The 20002-nt window shown below is 45.3% G+C and overlaps 1 protein-coding gene across 1 annotated transcript in view; it reads right to left on the bottom strand.

Moving 5' to 3' along the window:
* LOC118382143 (sodium-dependent noradrenaline transporter-like) overlaps positions 1–20002 on the bottom strand; it is a 74045-nt gene that overhangs the window by 45060 nt on the left and 8983 nt on the right. Inside the window, exon 4 of the mRNA XM_052513427.1 lies at positions 16803–17040. Coding sequence (XP_052369387.1) covers positions 16803–17040 — 238 coding nt within the window. The remainder of the gene's footprint in view (positions 1–16802; positions 17041–20002) is intronic.

The following is a 20002-nucleotide window of genomic DNA, read 5'->3' as shown; positions in this document are numbered from 1 at the left end:
AACACCCAACAGTCAGTCATCTACACACCATTTACTCCAGTCTGAACTTAAATCACTTCAATCAGGTAGAAAGTGTGTAGAGATGATAATGAACTCAACTTTTTAAAATAATCTCAACCATTTTTCTTCAATCACGGTATTTTCAATAAAGAGCTATCAGCAGCAGTATTTTGGTTGATTTTGTGGTCTCAAGCCAGTGAGATTATTAACATGAATATGGGCTAAATGTAATTATTGACAATGAATGAGGTGGGAATGTTGTTCACTTGTCATATAATTGCTACATTTAATATCAATATAGCATTAAAAATAGTTTTCCAGATTGTATTTTGCTGATTATTTTTCACATTGTGAATATTGGGTCACGACAGAGACAACCTGGTTCAATTTGGTTCCCGAGGTGTTAAAACCCAGTCACAGCAGTCTATTTATCATTGAACCACAAGCTTATTGTTACTGCTCACTAAATCAAAGAACTTAAGAATGAGAAGCATAGTTCAAAGCTTTTATCTCAACATATTATGATCACCATTTGTTCTGTATCCATTCAATCATCTCGCTAACAGAATCCCGAGGGAAGAATGAAGGACTCAGGGTTTGGAGTACCTGAGAAAATATGTTCTACTCTTAACATGCACACACACACACTCTCTCTCACACTCCTTCAAAGACCTTGGCAGCTAGAGGTTTTAATAGCAGACTTTGTCAACCCTCTTGGGAGCCATTCCCCTCATAACACTCTGACGACTACTCTCAGTTGAAGGGGCGCTCAAAGGTTCAAGTGCTTTACCAGAACATATATAAAAGAGGGGAGACAAATGGTGTCTCATCCTTCCCTACATAAATATTGTTTCCTGCTATCCATCCTCTCATTCCCAGATCATCCTCGGTTCTTCCCAGGACAGACATACTGAGCCACACCTGTTCTGAGTCCCACCGGACTGACCAGACTGACAGCGGATCTGGATCAACTTCCAGCTCAGCGATATTAGGGAGCATCCCGTTCCTGCTCTGTATCACAAGTGGCACCCTATTCCCTTTATAGTGCACTACTTTTGTCCAGGGACCATAGGGATTTGGGGCGGCAGGGTAGCCTAGTGGTTAGAGCGTTGGACTAGTAACCGCAAGGTTGTGAGTTCAAACCCCCGAGCTGACAAGGTCGTTCTGCCCCTGAACAGGCAGTTAACCCACTGTTCCCAGGCCATCATTGAAAATAAGAATGTGTTCTTAACTGACTTGCCTAGTTAAATCAAGTTTAAATAAAGGTAAAATAAAAAAATACAAATTTAAATGTGGTCAAAAGCTGTACACTATATAAGGGAATAGGGAGACACTGCCTTGCTCAAAGGGAAACAGGGGTCAGAGGTCATAGTGTTCAAATGATCAACGGTATTGACCAATATTGACCTGTAGCGAGAACGGCCATGTGTTTTCCCCCCTCTTCTTCTAAACTGAGTAAGGAGGAAGGAGTAAACGTGAGTCATCACAAGTGAGCCACACCTGCTCTGATCTCATGATCTCTGATCTCATTCTAATCGCAGAGGGTGCCCTAAAACAATTTAAGTTTACATGGAGATGACAGATGGTTTGTTTCTGCTTTGAAAACACAGTGTTTAAAAACCAGGTAACTATAGCTCCCTGAGGAGCGGGTTGATGGCTGCTTGTTTCTTCATCTTCCAGTCTTAGAAACAGGCCTGAGGCTCAGTGTTACAGCCCAGCCGAGGGCTCACCACCATTGGGGAGAGAGATGTGGGACTCCGTAGAGCCGACAACAAAGAGCCAGGCCAGAATTATGCTCACCACGAAGCTCATTTCCAAGACAACATTATCTTTAGGGTCTTCTCTGTCTCTCCAAGACCTGATGTTTTGTCTGCTGTCTATTTCTGGAGCGCTCAAGGTTGTTGTCATGTGTTGCTGCCATGCTATGTTGTCGTCTTAGGTCTCTTCGTGTAGTGTTTTGGTGTCTCTCTTGTCGTGATGTGTGTTTTGTCCTATATTTGTATTTGTAATCCCAGCCCTGTCCCAGCAGGAGGCCTTATGCCTTTTGGTCGGCCGCCATTGTAAATAAGAATTTGTTTTTAACTGACTAGGTATCCCCTTTCCCTAATACTATGTTCACTTGCCTTGTTAAATAAAGGTTTAATCAAATACATCAAAATAACACCCATCCTATTCATCAGAGAAACAGCTGTCTAAGGGCTGCACATCAAAACAATCCATTCTTTAACTTCATTATCTGTTTGTGATTCCTCCTCTCTGTCTGTTTGACCGGTGGGCTAGCGAGGCGATCTCATCCGGAGGGCAGCCTCTCTCTGTGATTATGCTGATAAGTGTAGCTACGAAATTACATGTGGATCTGATGCCCCAGGATGGTTACACAACCCACCGCCTGGCAAGCCAGAAGAGAAGACACATAAACAAGCCAACTGTCTGTCCAGACTAGACATCAAGGACAAGGGTCAGATCAGACAGCCCAGTCCTAAATATGTCTAACCGACGTGATTTATATCCTGATGATAATACATTTAAAGCTGTTAGAACACATGTTCAAAATCCTTTTCCACTTCACCAGGTGAAGAGAGAACAAGAGATAGAGGAGAGGGCAGGTGAGGGAAGAGGAGAGGAGAGGAGAGGAGAGGAGAGGAGAGGAGAGGAGAGGAGAGGAGAGGAGAGGAGAGGAGAGGAGAGGGAGGAGGAGAGGAGAGATAGAGAAGAGGAGAGAGAGAGGAGAGGAGAGGAGAGGAGAGAGAGAGGAGAGGAGAGGAGAGGAGGAGAGGAGAGGAGAGGAGAGGAGAGGAGAGGAGAGGAGAGGAGAGGAGAGGGGCTGTCTAAGAAGGACAGAACGGAACAAGAGACAGACACGTTGATATTACTAACTAGTCATGTATAGGCAGGGGGTCTAGGGTTGTTGTGGTGCTTCCAGGCTGTACAGTCCATCTGATATCACACTAACCGTAAATGTTATCAAACATCAATGCATGTTCTTTGGACCAGTTATTCTAAAAACAAACTCTTATCTGCTTTCCCTGAAATGGTCAACACAAAAGTGATCTGAAGCTATTTGGCCAAAGTATATCAATCCCTAAGGCCTCTTTTACAAATTCTGGGCAAAAATGTTCTTTAAGAAGCACATATACACAACAGAGACACACATTTAATATGGTCGTGATATGAACAATATGCCATAAAAAAAGAGAAGGAAAACAATGTCTTCCAGGAAAATGTCAAGCAATCCTGTATGCTTTATCAAATATTATTGACTAGTATTAATCTCTTTGGGCCATTTTCCCAGACATGTATAGCATGTTCTCCAGAATGAGGTAAATGTCTGACTTGACTTTGAGTAGACACACCAAGCAGGATCACTACTTACTACAAATACCCAGAACCATGCAAGTGGAACTGATGGAAAGTGAGATTGAACAAATAATTATCTCTTATGTAATTGTTCAAGCAATTTCCTCAAAAAACTGTTTCATTGAGCACTTCATCAATCGAGTGACATTGAAGTCAACCGTCTAAAAATGCAAATAGCCCTTTTTTATCCTATGGGGACAGCCGAAGAAACCTTTAAGGTTCTAGATAGCACTTTTATTTCTAAGAGTGTATCAGGTTGCTGGATCAAATCCCCGAGCTGACAAGGTAAAACGCTGTCATTCTGCCCCTGAGCAAGGCAGTTAACCCACTGTTCCCCAGGCACTGAAGAAGTGTATGTCGATAAAGGCAGCCCCCCGCACCTTCAGAGGGGTTGGGTTAAATGCGGAGGGCATATTTCAGTTGAAGGCATTTAGTTGTACAACTGACTAGGTATCCACCTATTCCTTTCCTTTCCCTTTCCATCAAGTCAAGCTATCCCTGACACTAAATCAAACACAGCTATTTTAGCATGTAACGGAGGTAAAGAATCTATAGAAAGCATCTGTTGTTGATGAAACGGTGTGATAATCTAATGTTTCAACGTTCACACAGGATGTGTATAGCATGTCTGCTGATTTAAATACAGAGCATTGTTGAACTGACCAAGCAAGGACCACTGGGATATTCCTACTAAGACCAACGTCCAGCCTGAGGATATATCGGACTAGATGTGCCAAGCTTCTAAGTTCTATAGTGTGTGGTCATCCACACCCCCTCCCAAAATGGGTGCTGTGCCATTTTTTCCCCTTGCATTACTTGACATAGATCCAGAAAAACTAGATGTGTAAACCTAGTAAGTCCAGTACTTTACCCTGGTAATACATCTACAAACATGACTGATTTTTTTTTTTTTTTTTTTTTTTTTTTTCACCTTTATTTAACCAGGTAGGCTAGTTGAGAACAAGTTCTCATTTACAACTGCGACCTGGCCAAGATAAAGCATAGCAGTGTGAACAGACAACACAGGGTTACACATGGAGTAAACAATAAACAAGTCAATAACACAGTAGAAAAAAAGGAAAAAAAGAATCTATATACATTGTGTGCAAAAGGCATGAGGAGGTAGGCGAATAATTACAATTTAGCAGATTAACACTGGAGTGATAAATGATCAGATGGTCATGTACAGGTAGAGATATTGGTGTGCAAAAGAGAAGAAAAGTATATAAATAAAAACAGTATGGGGATGAGGTAGGTAAAAATGGGTGGGCTATTTATCGATAGACTATGTACAGCTGCAGCGATCGGTTAGCTGCTCAGAGAGCAGATGTTTAAAGTTGGTGAGGGAGATAAAAGTCTCCAACTTCAGTGATTTTTGCAATTGGTTCCAGTCACAGGCAGCAGAGAACTGGAAGGAAAGGCGGCCAAATGAGGTGTTGGCTTTAGGGATGATCAGTGAGATACACCTGCTGGAGCGTGTGCTACAGATGGGTGTTGCCATTGTGACCAGTGAACTGAGATAAGGCGGATAATTATTTATCTCAGTGTCTAGGTGATTGGCCAGTAGCTAGGTTGATGTTCTATATGGAGACATATTTGTGCTGGATTTAAGATTGAAGCGTTTGACCTTGAGAACTATGGGCACCTGTGGGGTAGACAGGTCATAACCTAACAAGTGTTCATTTTGACCTGTGCCCTGACCCCTGACTTTTAGGGATTAGCCTCTACCATGCAGAGCGCCGAGTGAGCCACCCTGCCACGTGACTCACCTTTAACACTAATTGAACTGCCATGGTAACATAATAAAACTAACTAGGTTATCTAACAACAATAATAAACACACATAGCACATAGTGTATCAAATACATGCTGTGTAAAAATGAGTTTAAATCAATGGTCTATAAACAGTCTCCTCTGACCTTCCCAGAGAACATGATAATAAAATATTCCATTAAGGTTCAGCCAACCTCTGGTGGACTTGCAAAGGCTCTTGGATATATCCCACTGAAAGAGGGTGGGCTAGAGAGCCAGCAAGAGTCAGAGGGATAGAAACATGTCTAAAGCAGGGAGACAGCTAGAGTCAGAGGGATAGAAACATGTCTAAAGCAGGGAGACAGCTAGAGTCAGAGGGGTAGAAACATGTCTAAAGCAGGGAGACAGCTAGAGTCAGAGGGGGAGAAACATGTCTAAAGCAGGGAGACAGCTAGGTCAGAGGGAGAGAAACATGTCTAAGGGAGACAGCTAGGTCAGAGGGAAAGAGAAAGCTAGAGTCAGAGGGAGCATGTCTAAAGCAGGGAGACAGCTAGAGTCAGAGGGAGAGAAACATGTCTAAAGAAGGGAGACAGCTAGAGTCAGAGGGATAGAAACATGTCTAAAGCAGGGAGACAGCTAGAGTCAGAGGGAGAGAAACATGTCTAAAGAAGGGAGACAGCTAGAGTCAGAGGGATAGAAACATGTCTAAAGCAGGGAGACAGCTAGAGTCAGAGGGATAGAAACATGTCTAAAGCAGGGAGACAGCTAGAGTCAGAGGGATAGAAACATGTCTAAAGCAGGGAGACAGCTAGAGTCAGAGGGAGAGAAACATGTCTAAAGCAGGGAGACAGCTAGAGTCAGAGGGAGAGAAACATGTCTAAAGAAGGGAGACAGCTAGAGTCAGAGGGAGAGAAACATGTCTAAAGAAGGGAGACAGCTAGAGTCAGAGGGGAGAAACATGTCTAAAGCAGGGAGACAGCTAGAGTCAGAGGGAGAGAAACATGTCTAAAGAAGGGAGACAGCTAGAGTCAGAGGGATAGAAACATGTCTAAAGCAGGGAGACAGCTAGAGTCAGAGGGATAGAAACATGTCTAAAGCAGGGAGACAGCTAGAGTCAGAGGGATAGAAACATGTCTAAAGCAGGGAGACAGCTAGAGTCAGAGGGGGAGAAACATGTCTAAAGCAGGGAGACAGCTAGAGTCAGAGGGAGAGAAACATGTCTAAAGCAGGGAGACAGCTAGAGTCAGAGGGGGAGAAACATGTCTAAAGAAGGGAGACAGCTAGAGTCAGAGGGAGAGAAACATGTCTAAAGCAGGGAGACAGCTAGAGTCAGAGGGGGAGAAACATGTCTAAAGCAGGGAGACAGCTAGAGTCAGAGGGATAGAAACATGTCTAAAGCAGGGAGACAGCTAGAGTCAGAGGGAGAGAAACATGTCTAAAGCAGGGAGACAGCTAGAGTCAGAGGGAGAGAAACATGTCTAAAGCAGGGAGACAGCTAGAGTCAGAGGGGGAGAAACATGTCTAAAGAAGGGAGACAGCTAGAGTCAGAGGGGTAGAAACATGTCTAAAGCAGGGAGACAGCTAGAGTCAGAGGGAGAGAAACATGTCTAAAGAAGGGAGACAGCTAGAGTCAGAGGGGGAGAAACATGTCTAAAGAAGGGAGACAGCTAGAGTCAGAGGGAGAGAAACATGTCTAAAGCAGGGAGACAGCTAGAGTCAGAGGGATAGAAACATGTCTAAAGCAGGGAGACAGCTAGAGTCAGAGGGATAGAAACATGTCTAAAGCAGGGAGACAGCTAGAGTCAGAGGGAGAGAAACATGTCTAAAGAAGGGAGACAGCTAGAGTCAGAGGGATAGAAACATGTCTAAAGCAGGGAGACAGCTAGAGTCAGAGGGATAGAAACATGTCTAAAGCAGGGAGACAGCTAGAGTCAGAGGGGGAGAAACATGTCTAAAGAAGGGAGACAGCTAGAGTCAGAGGGAGAGAAACATGTCTAAAGAAGGGAGACAGCTAGAGTCAGAGGGATAGAAACATGTCTAAAGAAGGGAGACAGCTAGAGTCAGAGGGATAGAAACATGTCTAAAGAAGGGAGACAGCTAGAGTCAGAGGGATAGAAACATGTCTAAAGCAGGGAGACAGCTAGAGTCAGAGGGGTAGAAACATGTCTAAAGAAGGGAGACAGCTAGAGTCAGAGGGAGAGAAACATGTCTAAAGCAGGGAGACAGCTAGAGTCAGAGGGAGAGAAACATGTCTAAAGCAGGGAGACAGCTAGAGTCAGAGGGATAGAAACATGTCTAAAGAAGGGAGACAGCTAGAGTCAGAGGGAGAGAAACATGTCTAAAGCAGGGAGACAGCTAGAGTCAGAGGGATAGAAACATGTCTAAAGCAGGGAGACAGCTAGAGTCAGAGGGGTAGAAACATGTCTAAAGCAGGGAGACAGCTAGAGTCAGAGGGAGAGAAACATGTCTAAAGCAGGGAGACAGCTAGAGTCAGAGGGAGAGAAACATGTCTAAAGAAGGGAGACAGCTAGAGTCAGAGGGGGAGAAACATGTCTAAAGAAGGGAGACAGCTAGAGTCAGAGGGATAGAAACATGTCTAAAGAAGGGAGACAGCTAGAGTCAGAGGGGGAGAAACATGTCTAAAGCAGGGAGACAGCTAGAGTCAGAGGGATAGAAACATGTCTAAAGAAGGGAGACAGCTAGAGTCAGAGGGAGAGAAACATGTCTAAAGAAGGGAGACAGCTAGAGTCAGAGGGATAGAAACATGTCTAAAGCAGGGAGACAGCTAGAGTCAGAGGGGAGAAACATGTCTAAAGCAGGGAGCCAACTAGAGTCAGAGGGATAGAAACATGTCTAAAGCAGGGAGACAGCTAGAGTCAGAGGGGGAGAAACATGTCTAAAGCAGGGAGACAGCTAGAGTCAGAGGGGGAGAAACATGTCTAAAGAAGGGAGACAGCTAGAGTCAGAGGGATAGAAACATGTCTAAAGCAGGGAGACAGCTAGAGTCAGAGGGAGAGAAACATGTCTAAAGCAGGGAGACAGCTAGAGTCAGAGGGATAGAAACATGTCTAAAGAAGGGAGACAGCTAGAGTCAGAGGGATAGAAACATGTCTAAAGAAGGGAGACAGCTAGAGTCAGAGGGAGAGAAACATGTCTAAAGCAGGGAGACAGCTAGAGTCAGAGGGATAGAAACATGTCTAAAGAAGGGAGACAGCTAGAGTCAGAGGGATAGAAACATGTCTAAAGAAGGGAGACAGCTAGAGTCAGAGGGAGAGAAACATGTCTAAAGAAGGGAGACAGCTAGAGTCAGAGGGATAGAAACATGTCTAAAGCAGGGAGACAGCTAGAGTCAGAGGGATAGAAACATGTCTAAAGAAGGGAGACAGCTAGAGTCAGAGGGATAGAAACATGTCTAAAGAAGGGAGACAGCTAGAGTCAGAGGGATAGAAACATGTCTAAAGCAGGGAGACAGCTAGAGTCAGAGGGATAGAAACATGTCTAAAGAAGGGAGACAGCTAGAGTCAGAGGGATAGAAACATGTCTAAAGCAGGGAGACAGCTAGAGTCAGAGGGCGAGAAACATGTCTAAAGCAGGGAGACAGCTAGAGTCAGAGGGATAGAAACATGTCTAAAGCAGGGAGACAGCTAGAGTCAGAGGGATAGAAACATGTCTAAAGAAGGGAGACAGCTAGAGTCAGAGGGATAGAAACATGTCTAAAGAAGGGAGACAGCTAGAGTCAGAGGGAGAGAAACATGTCTAAAGCAGGGAGACAGCTAGAGTCAGAGGGATAGAAACATGTCTAAAGCAGGGAGACAGCTAGAGTCAGAGGGAGAGAAACATGTCTAAAGAAGGGAGACAGCTAGAGTCAGAGGGATAGAAACATGTCTAAAGAAGGGAGACAGCTAGAGTCAGAGGGATAGAAACATGTCTAAAGAAGGGAGACAGCTAGAGTCAGAGGGAGAGAAACATGTCTAAAGAAGGGAGACAGCTAGAGTCTCTGATCCACCTCTACGCAGACGACACCATTCTGTATACCTCTGGCCCTTCTTTGGACACTGTGTTAACTACCCTCCAGATGAGCTTCAATGTGATTACAACTCTCCTTCCGTGGCCTCCAACTGCTCTTAAATACAAGTAAAACTAAATATATGCTCTTCAACCGATCGCTGCCCACACCTGCCCGCCCGTCCAGCATCACTACTCTGGACGGTTATGACTTAGAAAATGTGGACAACTACAAAAACCTAGGTGTCTGGTTAGACTGTAAACGCTCCTTCCAGACTCACATCAAACATCTCCAATCCAAAATTAAATCTTGAATCTATTTCGCAACAAAGAATCCTTCACTCATGCTGCCAAACATACCCTCATAAAACTGACCATCCTACCGATCCTCGACTTTGGCAATGTAATTTACAAAATAGCCTCCAACACTACTCAACAAATTGGATGCAGTCTATCACAGTGCCATCCATTTGTGTCACCAAAGCCCCATATACTACCCACCACTGCGACCTGTATGCTCTCATTGGCTGGCCCTCGCTTCATACTCGTTGCCAAACCCACTGGCTCTCAGCTCACTGGTCAACATAGCAGAACCCACCCGTAGCACGCGCTCCAGCAGGTATATCTCACTGGTCACCCCCAAAGCCAATTCTTCATTTGGCCGCCTCTCCTTCCAGTTCTCTGCTGCCATTGACTGGAACGAACTGCAAAAATCTCTGAAGGTGAAGACTCTTACCTCCCTCACTAGCTTTAAGCAACAGTTGTCAGCGCAGCTCACAGATCACTGCACCTGTACATAGCTCATCTGTAAATGGCCTATCCAATCTACCTCATCCCCATACTGTATTTATTTATTTATCTTGCTCCTTTGCACCCCAGTATCTTTACTTGCACATTCATCTTCTGCACACCCTGCCATTCCAGTGTTTAATTGCTATATTGTAATTGCTTCGCCACCATGGCCTATTTATTGCCTTACCTCTCTTATCCTACCTCATTTGCACATGCTGAATATAGATTTTTCTACGGTATTATTGATTGTATGTTTGCTTATTCCATGTGTAACTCTGTGTTGTTTTATGTGTTGACCTGCTTTGCTTTATCTTAGCCAGGTCGCAGTTGCAAATGAGAACTTGTTCTCAACTAGCCTACCTGGTTAATTAAAGGTGAAATAAATTTGTTTAAAAAAATTTAACGAACACTCTCAGTGAACAACGGGGTGTGCTTAAAAAAACAAGGCAGAAAAACTTGGCACAGCACAGCGACGATGGCCTAAAAGCATTTCTAGTTTACACACATTCTCATTACTCAGTGAATGAGAAATCATTTGGAGGTATGGGGAAAGGGACAAATCAGGTTCGTGCTGATATGGGGTCAATGCTTCCTGGAACTGACAAAAGCAATATGTTAGGGGCAGAGGGGTAGAAAGTGTCTACAGTACGTTTGGAGAGAGTATTTGGTTGGGGAGGAGTATTTGGTTGGGGAGGAGTATTTGGTTGGGGCAGTATTTGGTTGGGGGGAGTATTTGGTTGGGGCAGTATTTGGTTAGGAGGAGTATTTGGTTGGGGCAGTATTTGGTTGGGGGGAGTATTTGGTTGGGGCAGTATTTGGTTGGGGAGGAGTATTTGGTTGGGGAGGAGTATTTGGTTGGGGGAGTATTTGGTTGGGGGGAGTATTTGGTTGAGAGGAGTATTTGGTTGGGGGGAGTATTTGGTTGGGGGAGTATTTGGTTGGGGCAGTATTTGGTTGGGGGGAGTATTTGGTTGGGGCAGTATTTGGTTGGGGAGGAGTATTTGGTTGGGGAGGAGTATTTGGTTGGGGAGGAGTATTTGGTTGGGGGGAGTATTTGGTTGGGGGGAGTATTTGGTTGGGGGGAGTATTTGGTTGAGAGGAGTATTTGGTTGGGGCAGCATTTGGTTGGGGGGGAGTATTTGGATGAGGGAGAATTTGGTTGGGGAGTATTTGGATGAGGGAGAATTTGGTTGGGGAGTATTTGGATGGGGGAGAATTTGGTTGGGGGGGTATTTGGTTGGGGGAGTATTTGGTAGGATATTTAATAAAAAATATTTGATTTGAGTGAATGGCAATTCTGGTACTTGAATAAAGAGGGCAACAATACAATGGTTGTTTCAAGATTTTATGTTTCATTCAAAATAAATCTGTTTTCTTATGGTCTTATGTATCATTTAAAAGGCATTTTATCCAAGGCATTGGAAAGAGAAATCTGAGGGTCATGATGTATGTTTCAGATCCCCTGTGAGTGTTCACAATGTCTAGACTTGGAACACATGAGCTATTGACCTCCCAGCAGTGGACTTGTTCAATTAAGAGCGATAAAGGTTGTGTAAGACTTCCAACGGAGGTGTTCTGAGTTCTAACCTTTTGATAATCTAATAGCTATTTAATGGATCATCTGAGCTGCTAATGGAATAAAATGGCTCTCAATTTGTGTTGATTTCATTTGGACTGGATTTGCACTCGCCATTTAATTAAGCAATGCTTGCAATTATAAACACCTGCTTCAAACATCCAAATTCACTATCACTATTTCAAGGTAGAAAAATACAGATAATTTGTTGAGTAACAGATTAGTTTGTTATATTAATTAGAGAATGTCATCAATAATATTACGCAAAGTCAATGTATTGAAATATCTGAACATTTTGCAGTGTCCTCAAAATATTAGGATATTTCATTACATTGACTGCGCATAATATTATTGATGGCATTCTCTAATTAATATAACAAACTGATCTGTACTCAAACTGTATAAACTTACATGACTGATTGACCTATATTGATATAAGCTGAGACAACCCATCAGCACCATCAACACAAAAGGTATATATTTACCCAGCCTCTTGGTAGCTCAGCTTGGTTTCTGAGAATCCTAGTCTGTCATTAGGTGTTGATAGCTATGTTGAGCCCCTGTGATAGCATTGTAACTGACACCTGCTGTGTGTCCGCCCCTGGACGTTGCCATGACACTAATGACTATACTCCGGGGACCTTTGCACTGCAGCACCACAGATTGCAGGGCAGCCGTGATCAATGAAACCAATAATAAAGGCCTAATAGGAGAGGAAATGAGGGCCTAGCACATCCTCAGTCAGCTGAGGAGAGGACAGCAATACATCACACAGCAACACATCAACGTGGCCTGGTGTGAGAACCAGAGCGATGCAGCAGCAAAGGAAAAGTAAGCTGTGTGTGTGTGTGTGTGTGTGTGTGTGTGTGTGTGTGTGTGTGTGTGTGTGTGTGTGTGTGTGTGTGTGTGTGTGTGTGTGTGTGTGTGTGTGTGTGTGTGTGTGTGTGTGTGTGTGTGTGTGTGTGTGTGTGTGTGTGTGTGTGTGTGTGTGTGTGCGTGCGTGCTTGCGTGCGTGCGTGCGTGCACCACATGCCCTCAAATCTCTAAAATCTCTTGAGAAAATGTCTCCTCTGACCCTGTCCATCTTTAGGGGATACAGGAGGATCACATCTCCATATCTAAGAACACCTGCAGCTCCTTCAGACGCTCAGAGATCACTGCTCATTACATAAGGAGGCAAACTGACGTTGGAAAGAAAGAGAAAGAATAGAGAGGGAAAACATGAGGGGAAGAGATAGAGAGAGAGACATTAAGAGAGAGAAAGAGAGAAAGTAAGAGAGGGAGAAAAATAAAAAGATAAGAAAAGGACAGAAAGAGATAGAAAATGAGAGAGAGAACGAGGGGGGAAAAAGAGAAGAAAAAAGAGAAAGAGGGAGAGAAAGAGAGGGAGAAAAAGCAAAGAAAAAAGAGAAAGAGGGAGAGAAAGAGAGGGAGAAAAAGCAAAGAAAAAAGAGAAAGAGGGAGAAAAGGAGAGGGAGAAAATGAGGGAAAGAAGGAGAGGGAGAAATATGTTGACTCAGTCACTGTGATCTCTCCCAGAGTGTGCAGTGGCAGCATGCAGTGGTCTGATGATCTTGTTCCTGTTCTTGGAGCTCTGTGGGAGCAGGGGGTTTATGTCCCCCACACAAGACCTGACTGAAATATACAATGAGATTAGAAGTGTTGTCAGAGAAAAATCACTGTCTATTCTAGAGCTCCCACTGCCTGGGTCTCTGTGTTTTTCATTCAGCCTGTCTAGAATCAACTACATTTATACTGGGATATACTGGCTCTCAGGGGAGTATGGACCTAAAGCTCTTTGATAGAGCTGTTGTCAATATACCAATGAGTATTCAAGGTCTGTGAAGATGGTAGAATACACAAAGAACAACATTTTCTGGTAAATAAATGCAGGAAGATATGCTGTAAAAGGAACCAACTTGACTCCATTGACTTCCTATAATTACCAAGAATTGAAGATCTATGAATAGTTTTTACAGTACGGTAGAAGCAGTGGTTAAGTGGAGGGTAAACGCACGTAAACGTTGTTCACCTAACTTGTTTCCCCCAAAAGTTTCCCCACCTTTTGCACAAAAAGGCATTGAAAGTATCCTGAGAGTAACTTTATTCACCACAGACGGCGATCAGAGTTTACCCACCAATGTTTTTACCACTACATCACTGGGTCGAAAGAATGAGAGTGCGATTTTATGCTAGAAGAAAGAAAATATGATGCAACGGAAACTGACTGTATTCAAGTTTAGAGAGATTGATGAGAGAAAAACATTGGAGGATATTCAGAGATGTTGATTACATAAACACACGAGACATCAATGCAGATCAGCATTCTGGTAGAGGGTCTTTCATCTGCTCTTATTGGCCGCCTGTCACGCACTCTTAGGATGCGTCCCAAATGCCTCACTATTCCTTATATAGTGCACTAGTAAAGTTTGGAATGCAAGCTTAGAATGTTTTGTTTGTGCCTCCCTGGCGCTCTACTCAGTACTGCACATCAGCTGCAGGATAAGGATGCTGCTGTATGTCCCAGTGATTTCAGACGACTTCCTTTGGGCTGCAGAAGTAATCTTCACACAGAGCTCTGGAAAGGAATTCTTTGAAGTGCAAACGGATGGGGCTTTTCGTGTCAACTTCAAACGCAGCATCTAAGCTTTTTTTATATGCCTTTCTGTAGAGCAATCGGTATATGGGCGGATGGCTTCAGATATTTTGGGGATACTGCACAAAAGCTTTAATGACAGTGGCCCAATTCACAGTGGAATTGTTTGAGTATGAGTAGGGTTGCAAAATTCCTGAAATGTTCAATAAATTCTCTGGTTTTCCCGAAATTCTGGAAAGGCGGGTTCCTGGAATGAGGAGGGAATAAGCAGGAAATCTGTAATCCTCCAACCAGGATTTCTGCAAAACCGCGGAATTTATTGAAAGCTCCAGGAATTTTGCTAACCTAAAATTAAGTGTCATATACGCTGGTACCGTGCAGAGATTCAATAATAACAGTCAATAAAAACACTTTTGCCATTAATAATACATTTTAAAACAGTTATTTCCTGTTTATGAAATGCTTAAGTGTACAATTTCCACTTCAAAAAGTGACCAGACTAAATAACCAAGCATCTAAAAGGTTAAGCCTACTTCTAACACATTTAGTTTCTAATGAAAATACTTAATTTGACACAGCTCATATTTGGCACTGTAGGTCAGCTCTATCCCAACGAGAAACATGTTAAAAAGCTGGTTTCTTTAATCTTTTAGATACCGTGACAGAGGGTCAGACTCAAGACACACATCAGAGGCACAGGTCAAGAACAGGACAGAACCCACTGTACTCACTCATAGAACAGGACAGGACCCACTGTACTCACTCATAGAACAGGACAGAACCCACTGTACTCACTCATAGAACAGGACAGGACCCACTGTACTCACTCATAGAACAGGACAGAACCCACTGTACTCACTCATAGAACAGGACAGAACCCACTGTACTCACTCATAGAACAGGACAGAACCCACTGTACTCACTCATAGAACAGGACAGAACCCACTGTACTCACTCATAGAACAGGACAGAACCCACTGTACTCACTCATAGAACAGGACAGGACCCACTGTACTCACTCATAGAACAGGACAGAACCCACTGTACTCACTCATAGAACAGGACAGGACCCACTGTACTCACTCATAGAACAGGACAGGACCCACTGTACTCACTCATAGAACAGGACAGGACCCACTGTACTCACTAATAGAACAGGGACATAATTCACTGTACTCACTCATAGAACAGGACAGGACCCACTGTACTCACTAATAGAACAGGGGACATAATACACTGTACTCACTCATAGAACAGGACAGGACCCACTGTACTCACTCATAGAACAGGACAGGACCCACTGTACTCACTCATAGAACAAGACAGGACCCACTGTACTCACTCATAGAACAGGACAGGACCCACTGTACTCACTCATAGAACAGGGACAGAACCCACTGTACTCACTCATAGAACAGGACAGGACCCACTGTACTCACTCATAGAACAGGACAGAACCCACTGTACTCACTCATAGAACAGGACAGAACCCACTGTACTCACTCATAGAACAGGACAGAACCCACTGTACTCACTCATAGAACAGGACAGAACCCACTGTACTCACTCATAGAACAGGACAGGACCCACTGTACTCACTCATAGAACAGGACAGGACCCACTGTACTCACTCATAGAACAGGACAGGACCCACTGTACTCACTAATAGAACAGGGACATAATCCACTGTACTCACTCATAGAACAGGACAGGACCCACTGTACTCACTAATAGAACAGGGACATAATACACTGTACTCACTCATAGAACAGGACAGGACCCACTGTACTCACTCATAGAACAGGACAGGACCCACTGTACTCACTCATAGAACAGGGACAGAACCCACTGTACTCACTCATAGAACAGGACAGGACCCACTGTACTCACTCATAGAACAGGACAGAACCCACTGTACTCACTCATAGAACAGGACAGAACCCACTGTACTCACTCATAGAACAGGACAGAACCCACTGTATTCACTCATAGAACAGGGACAGAACCCACTGTACTCACTCATAGAACAGGACAGAACCCACTGTACTCACTCATAGAACAGGACAGAACCCACTGTACTCACTCATAGAACAGGACAGAACCCACTGTACTCACTCATAGAACAGGACAGAACCCACTGTACTCACTCATAGAACAGGACAGAACCCACTGTACTCACTCATAGAACAGGACAGAACCCACTGTACTCACTCATAGAACAGGGACAGAACCCACTGTACTCACTCATAGAACAGGACAGAACCCACTGTACTCACTCATAGAACAGGACAGAACCCACTGTACTCACTCATAGAACAGGACAGAACCCACTGTACTCACTCATAGAACAGGACAGAACCCACTGTACTCACTCATAGAACAGGACAGAACCCACTGTACTCACTCATAGAACAGGACAGAACCCACTGTACTCACTCATAGAACAGGACAGAACCCACTGTACTCACTCATAGAACAGGACAGAACCCACTGTACTCACTCATAGAACAGGACAGAACCCACTGTACTCACTCATAGAACAGGACAGAACCCACTGTACTCACTCATAGAACAGGACAGAACCCACTGTACTCACTCATAGAACAGGACAGAACCCACTGTACTCACTCATAGAACAGGACAGAACCCACTGTACTCACTCATAGAACAGGACAGAACCCACTGTACTCACTCATAGAACAGGACAGAACCCACCGTACTCACTCATAGAACTCTGCAGCCGGCGTCATCTTGTACTTGGCATAAGACGTCCCATTGCCCAGGAAGGATCCGTTTAGTAGCTTGGGGTCTGTGCAGTTCGGACTGTTCCAGGCGTTGCCACAATGGAGCCAGGGCAGCTCACTGGTCATAGAGGAGAACAGGTAGTATAGGGACCAGGCTATGATGACGTTGTAGTAGAAACCCACATACAACGCTATGATGATCACAGTGTAGCCCACACCTGAGGGAGGGAGGGAGGGATATGGACGAGAGAAACAGAGAGAGAAACAGAGAGCAGAGAGAGAGAGATGGTTACATACTGTAGGTTACATAGGGTTACAGAGGGTGGAATCCTGCTACTCCTGTCTAATGCCAATCATCAATGTGTATGTGTGAGGGAACACAAATATCAAACAAAACTCTGCAGCGTGTATCCACAAGACCTTGGACAGCAGAGACTACTGAAAAACGAGCACAGCAGTGGAATACCAGCTAGTATTATGTTTTTTTTAAAGAACTTGAGGAAATTTGAGGATTCAACTACTTATTTTGCCTGATTCAATGTATTATTTGAGCAGAATGTGATGTGCTATAACTCTACCATCAGAACAAGCAGCAGATGAACTTAACAATGTCAGTTTAACATGGTCTTTTTTTTACTTTTACCCCTTTCCTCCCCAATTTCGTGGCATCCAATTGGTTGTTACAGTCTTGTCTCTGCAACTCCCGTACGACACAGAGCCATGCATCCTCCGAAACACAACACAACCAATCCACACTGCTTCTGGACACAATGCCCGCTTAACCTGGAAGACAGCCACACCACACTGCTTCTGGACACAATGCCCGCTTAACCTGGAAGACAGCCACACCACACTGCTTCTGGACACAATGCCCGCTTAACCTGGAAGACATCAACACCACACTGTACCACACTGCTTCTGGACACAATGCCCGCTTAACCTGGAAGACAGCCACACCACACTGCTTCTGGACACAATGCCCGCTTAACCTGGAAGACAGCCACACCACACTGCTTCTGGACACAATGCCCGCTTAACCTGGAAGACAGCCACACCACACTGCTTCTGGACACAATGCCCGCTTAACCTGGAAGACAGCCACACCACACTGCTTCTGGACACAATGCCCGCTTAACCTGGAAGACAGCCACATCACACTGCTTCTGGACACAATGCCCGCTTAACCTGGAAGACAGCCACACCACACTGCTTCTGGACACAATGCCCGCTTAACCTGGAAGACAGCCACACCACACTGCTTCTGGACACAATGCCCGCTTAACCTGGAAGACCTGCGGACCTGGCATCCTTTCGCTCCCTCCTCTCTACATTTTCCTCCTCTGTCTCTGCTGCTAAAGCCACTTTCTACCACTCTAAATTCCAAGCATCTGCCTCTAACCCTAGGAAGCTCTTTGCCACCTTCTTCTCCCTCCTGAATCCTCCTCCCCCTCCCCCCCCCCTCCTCCCTCTCTGCAGATGACTTCGTCAACCATTTTGAAAAGAAGGTCGACGACATCCGATCCTCGTTTGCTAAGTCAAATGACACCGCTGGTTCTGCTCACACTGCCCTACCCGGTGCTCTGACCTCTTTCTCCCCTCTCTCTCCAGATGAAATCTCGCGTCTTGTGACGGCCGGCCGCCCAACAACCTGCCCGCTCGACCCTATCCCCTCCTCTCTTCTCCAGACTATTTCCGGAGACCTTCTCCCTTACCTCACCTCGCTCATCAACTCATCCCTGACCGCTGGCTACGTCCCTTCCGTCTTCAAGAGAGCGAGAGTTGCACCCCTTCTGAAAAAACCTACACTCGATCCCTCCGATGTCAACAACTACAGACCAGTATCCCTTCTTTCTTTTCTCTCCAAAACTCTTGAACGTGCCGTCCTTGGCCAGCTCTCCCGGTATCTCTCTCAGAATGACCTTCTTGATCCAAATCAGTCAGGTTTCAAGACTAGTCATTCAACTGAGACTGCTCTTCTCTGTATCACGGAGGCGCTCCGCACTGCTAAAGCTAACTCTCTCTCCTCTGCTCTCATCCTTCTAGACCTATCGGCTGCCTTCGATACTGTGAACCATCAGATCCTCCTCTCCACCCTCTCCGAGTTGGGCATCTCCGGCGCGGCCCACGCTTGGATTGCGTCCTACCTGACAGGTCGCTCCTACCAGGTGGCGTGGCGAGAATCTGTCTCCTCTCCACGCGCTCTCACCACTGGTGTCCCCCAGGGCTCTGTTCTAGGCCCTCTCCTATTCTCGCTATACACCAAGTCACTTGGCTCTGTCATAACCTCACATGGTCTCTCCTATCATTGCTATGCAGACGACACACAATTAATCTTCTCCTTTCCTCCTTCTGATGACCAGGTGGTGAATCGCATCTCTGCATGTCTGGCAGACATATCAGTGTGGATGACGGATCACCACCTCAAGCTGAACCTCGGCAAGACGGAGCTGCTCTTCCTCCCGGGGAAGGACTGCCCGTTCCATGATCTCGCCATCACGGTTGACAACTCCATTGTGTCCTCCTCCCAGAGCGCTAAGAACCTTGGCGTGATCCTGGACAACACCCTGTCGTTCTCAACTAACATCAAGGCGGTGGCCCGTTCCTGTAGGTTCATGCTCTACAACATCCGCAGAGTACGACCCTGCCTCACACAGGAAGCGGCGCAGGTCCTAATCCAGGCACTTGTCATCTCCCGTCTGGATTACTGCAACTCGCTGTTGGCTGGGCTCCCTGCCTGTGCCATTAAACCCCTACAACTCATCCAGAACGCCGCAGCCCGTCTGGTGTTCAACCTTCCCAAGTTCTCTCACGTCACCCCGCTCCTCCGCTCTCTCCACTGGCTTCCAGTTGAAGCTCGCATCCGCTACAAGACCATGGTGCTTGCTTACGGAGCTGTGAGGGGAACGGCACCTCAGTACCTCCAGGCTCTGATCAGGCCCTACACCCAAACAAGGGCACTGCGTTCATCCACCTCTGGCCTGCTCGCCTCCCTACCACTGAGGAAGTACAGTTCCCGCTCAGCCCAGTCAAAACTGTTCGCTGCTCTGGCTCCCCAATGGTGGGACACACTCCCTCACGACGCCAGGACAGCGGAGTCAATCACCACCTTCCGGAGACACCTGAAACCCCACCTCTTTAAGGAATACCTAGGATAGGATAAAGTAATCCTTCTCACCCCCC

This window comes from Oncorhynchus keta, unplaced genomic scaffold, assembly GCF_023373465.1.
Source record: "Oncorhynchus keta strain PuntledgeMale-10-30-2019 unplaced genomic scaffold, Oket_V2 Un_scaffold_1109_pilon_pilon, whole genome shotgun sequence".
NCBI lineage: Eukaryota > Metazoa > Chordata > Actinopteri > Salmoniformes > Salmonidae > Oncorhynchus > Oncorhynchus keta.
Note: the sequence above shows the minus strand (reverse complement) of the source record. Positions and strands in the feature narration are given on the sequence as shown.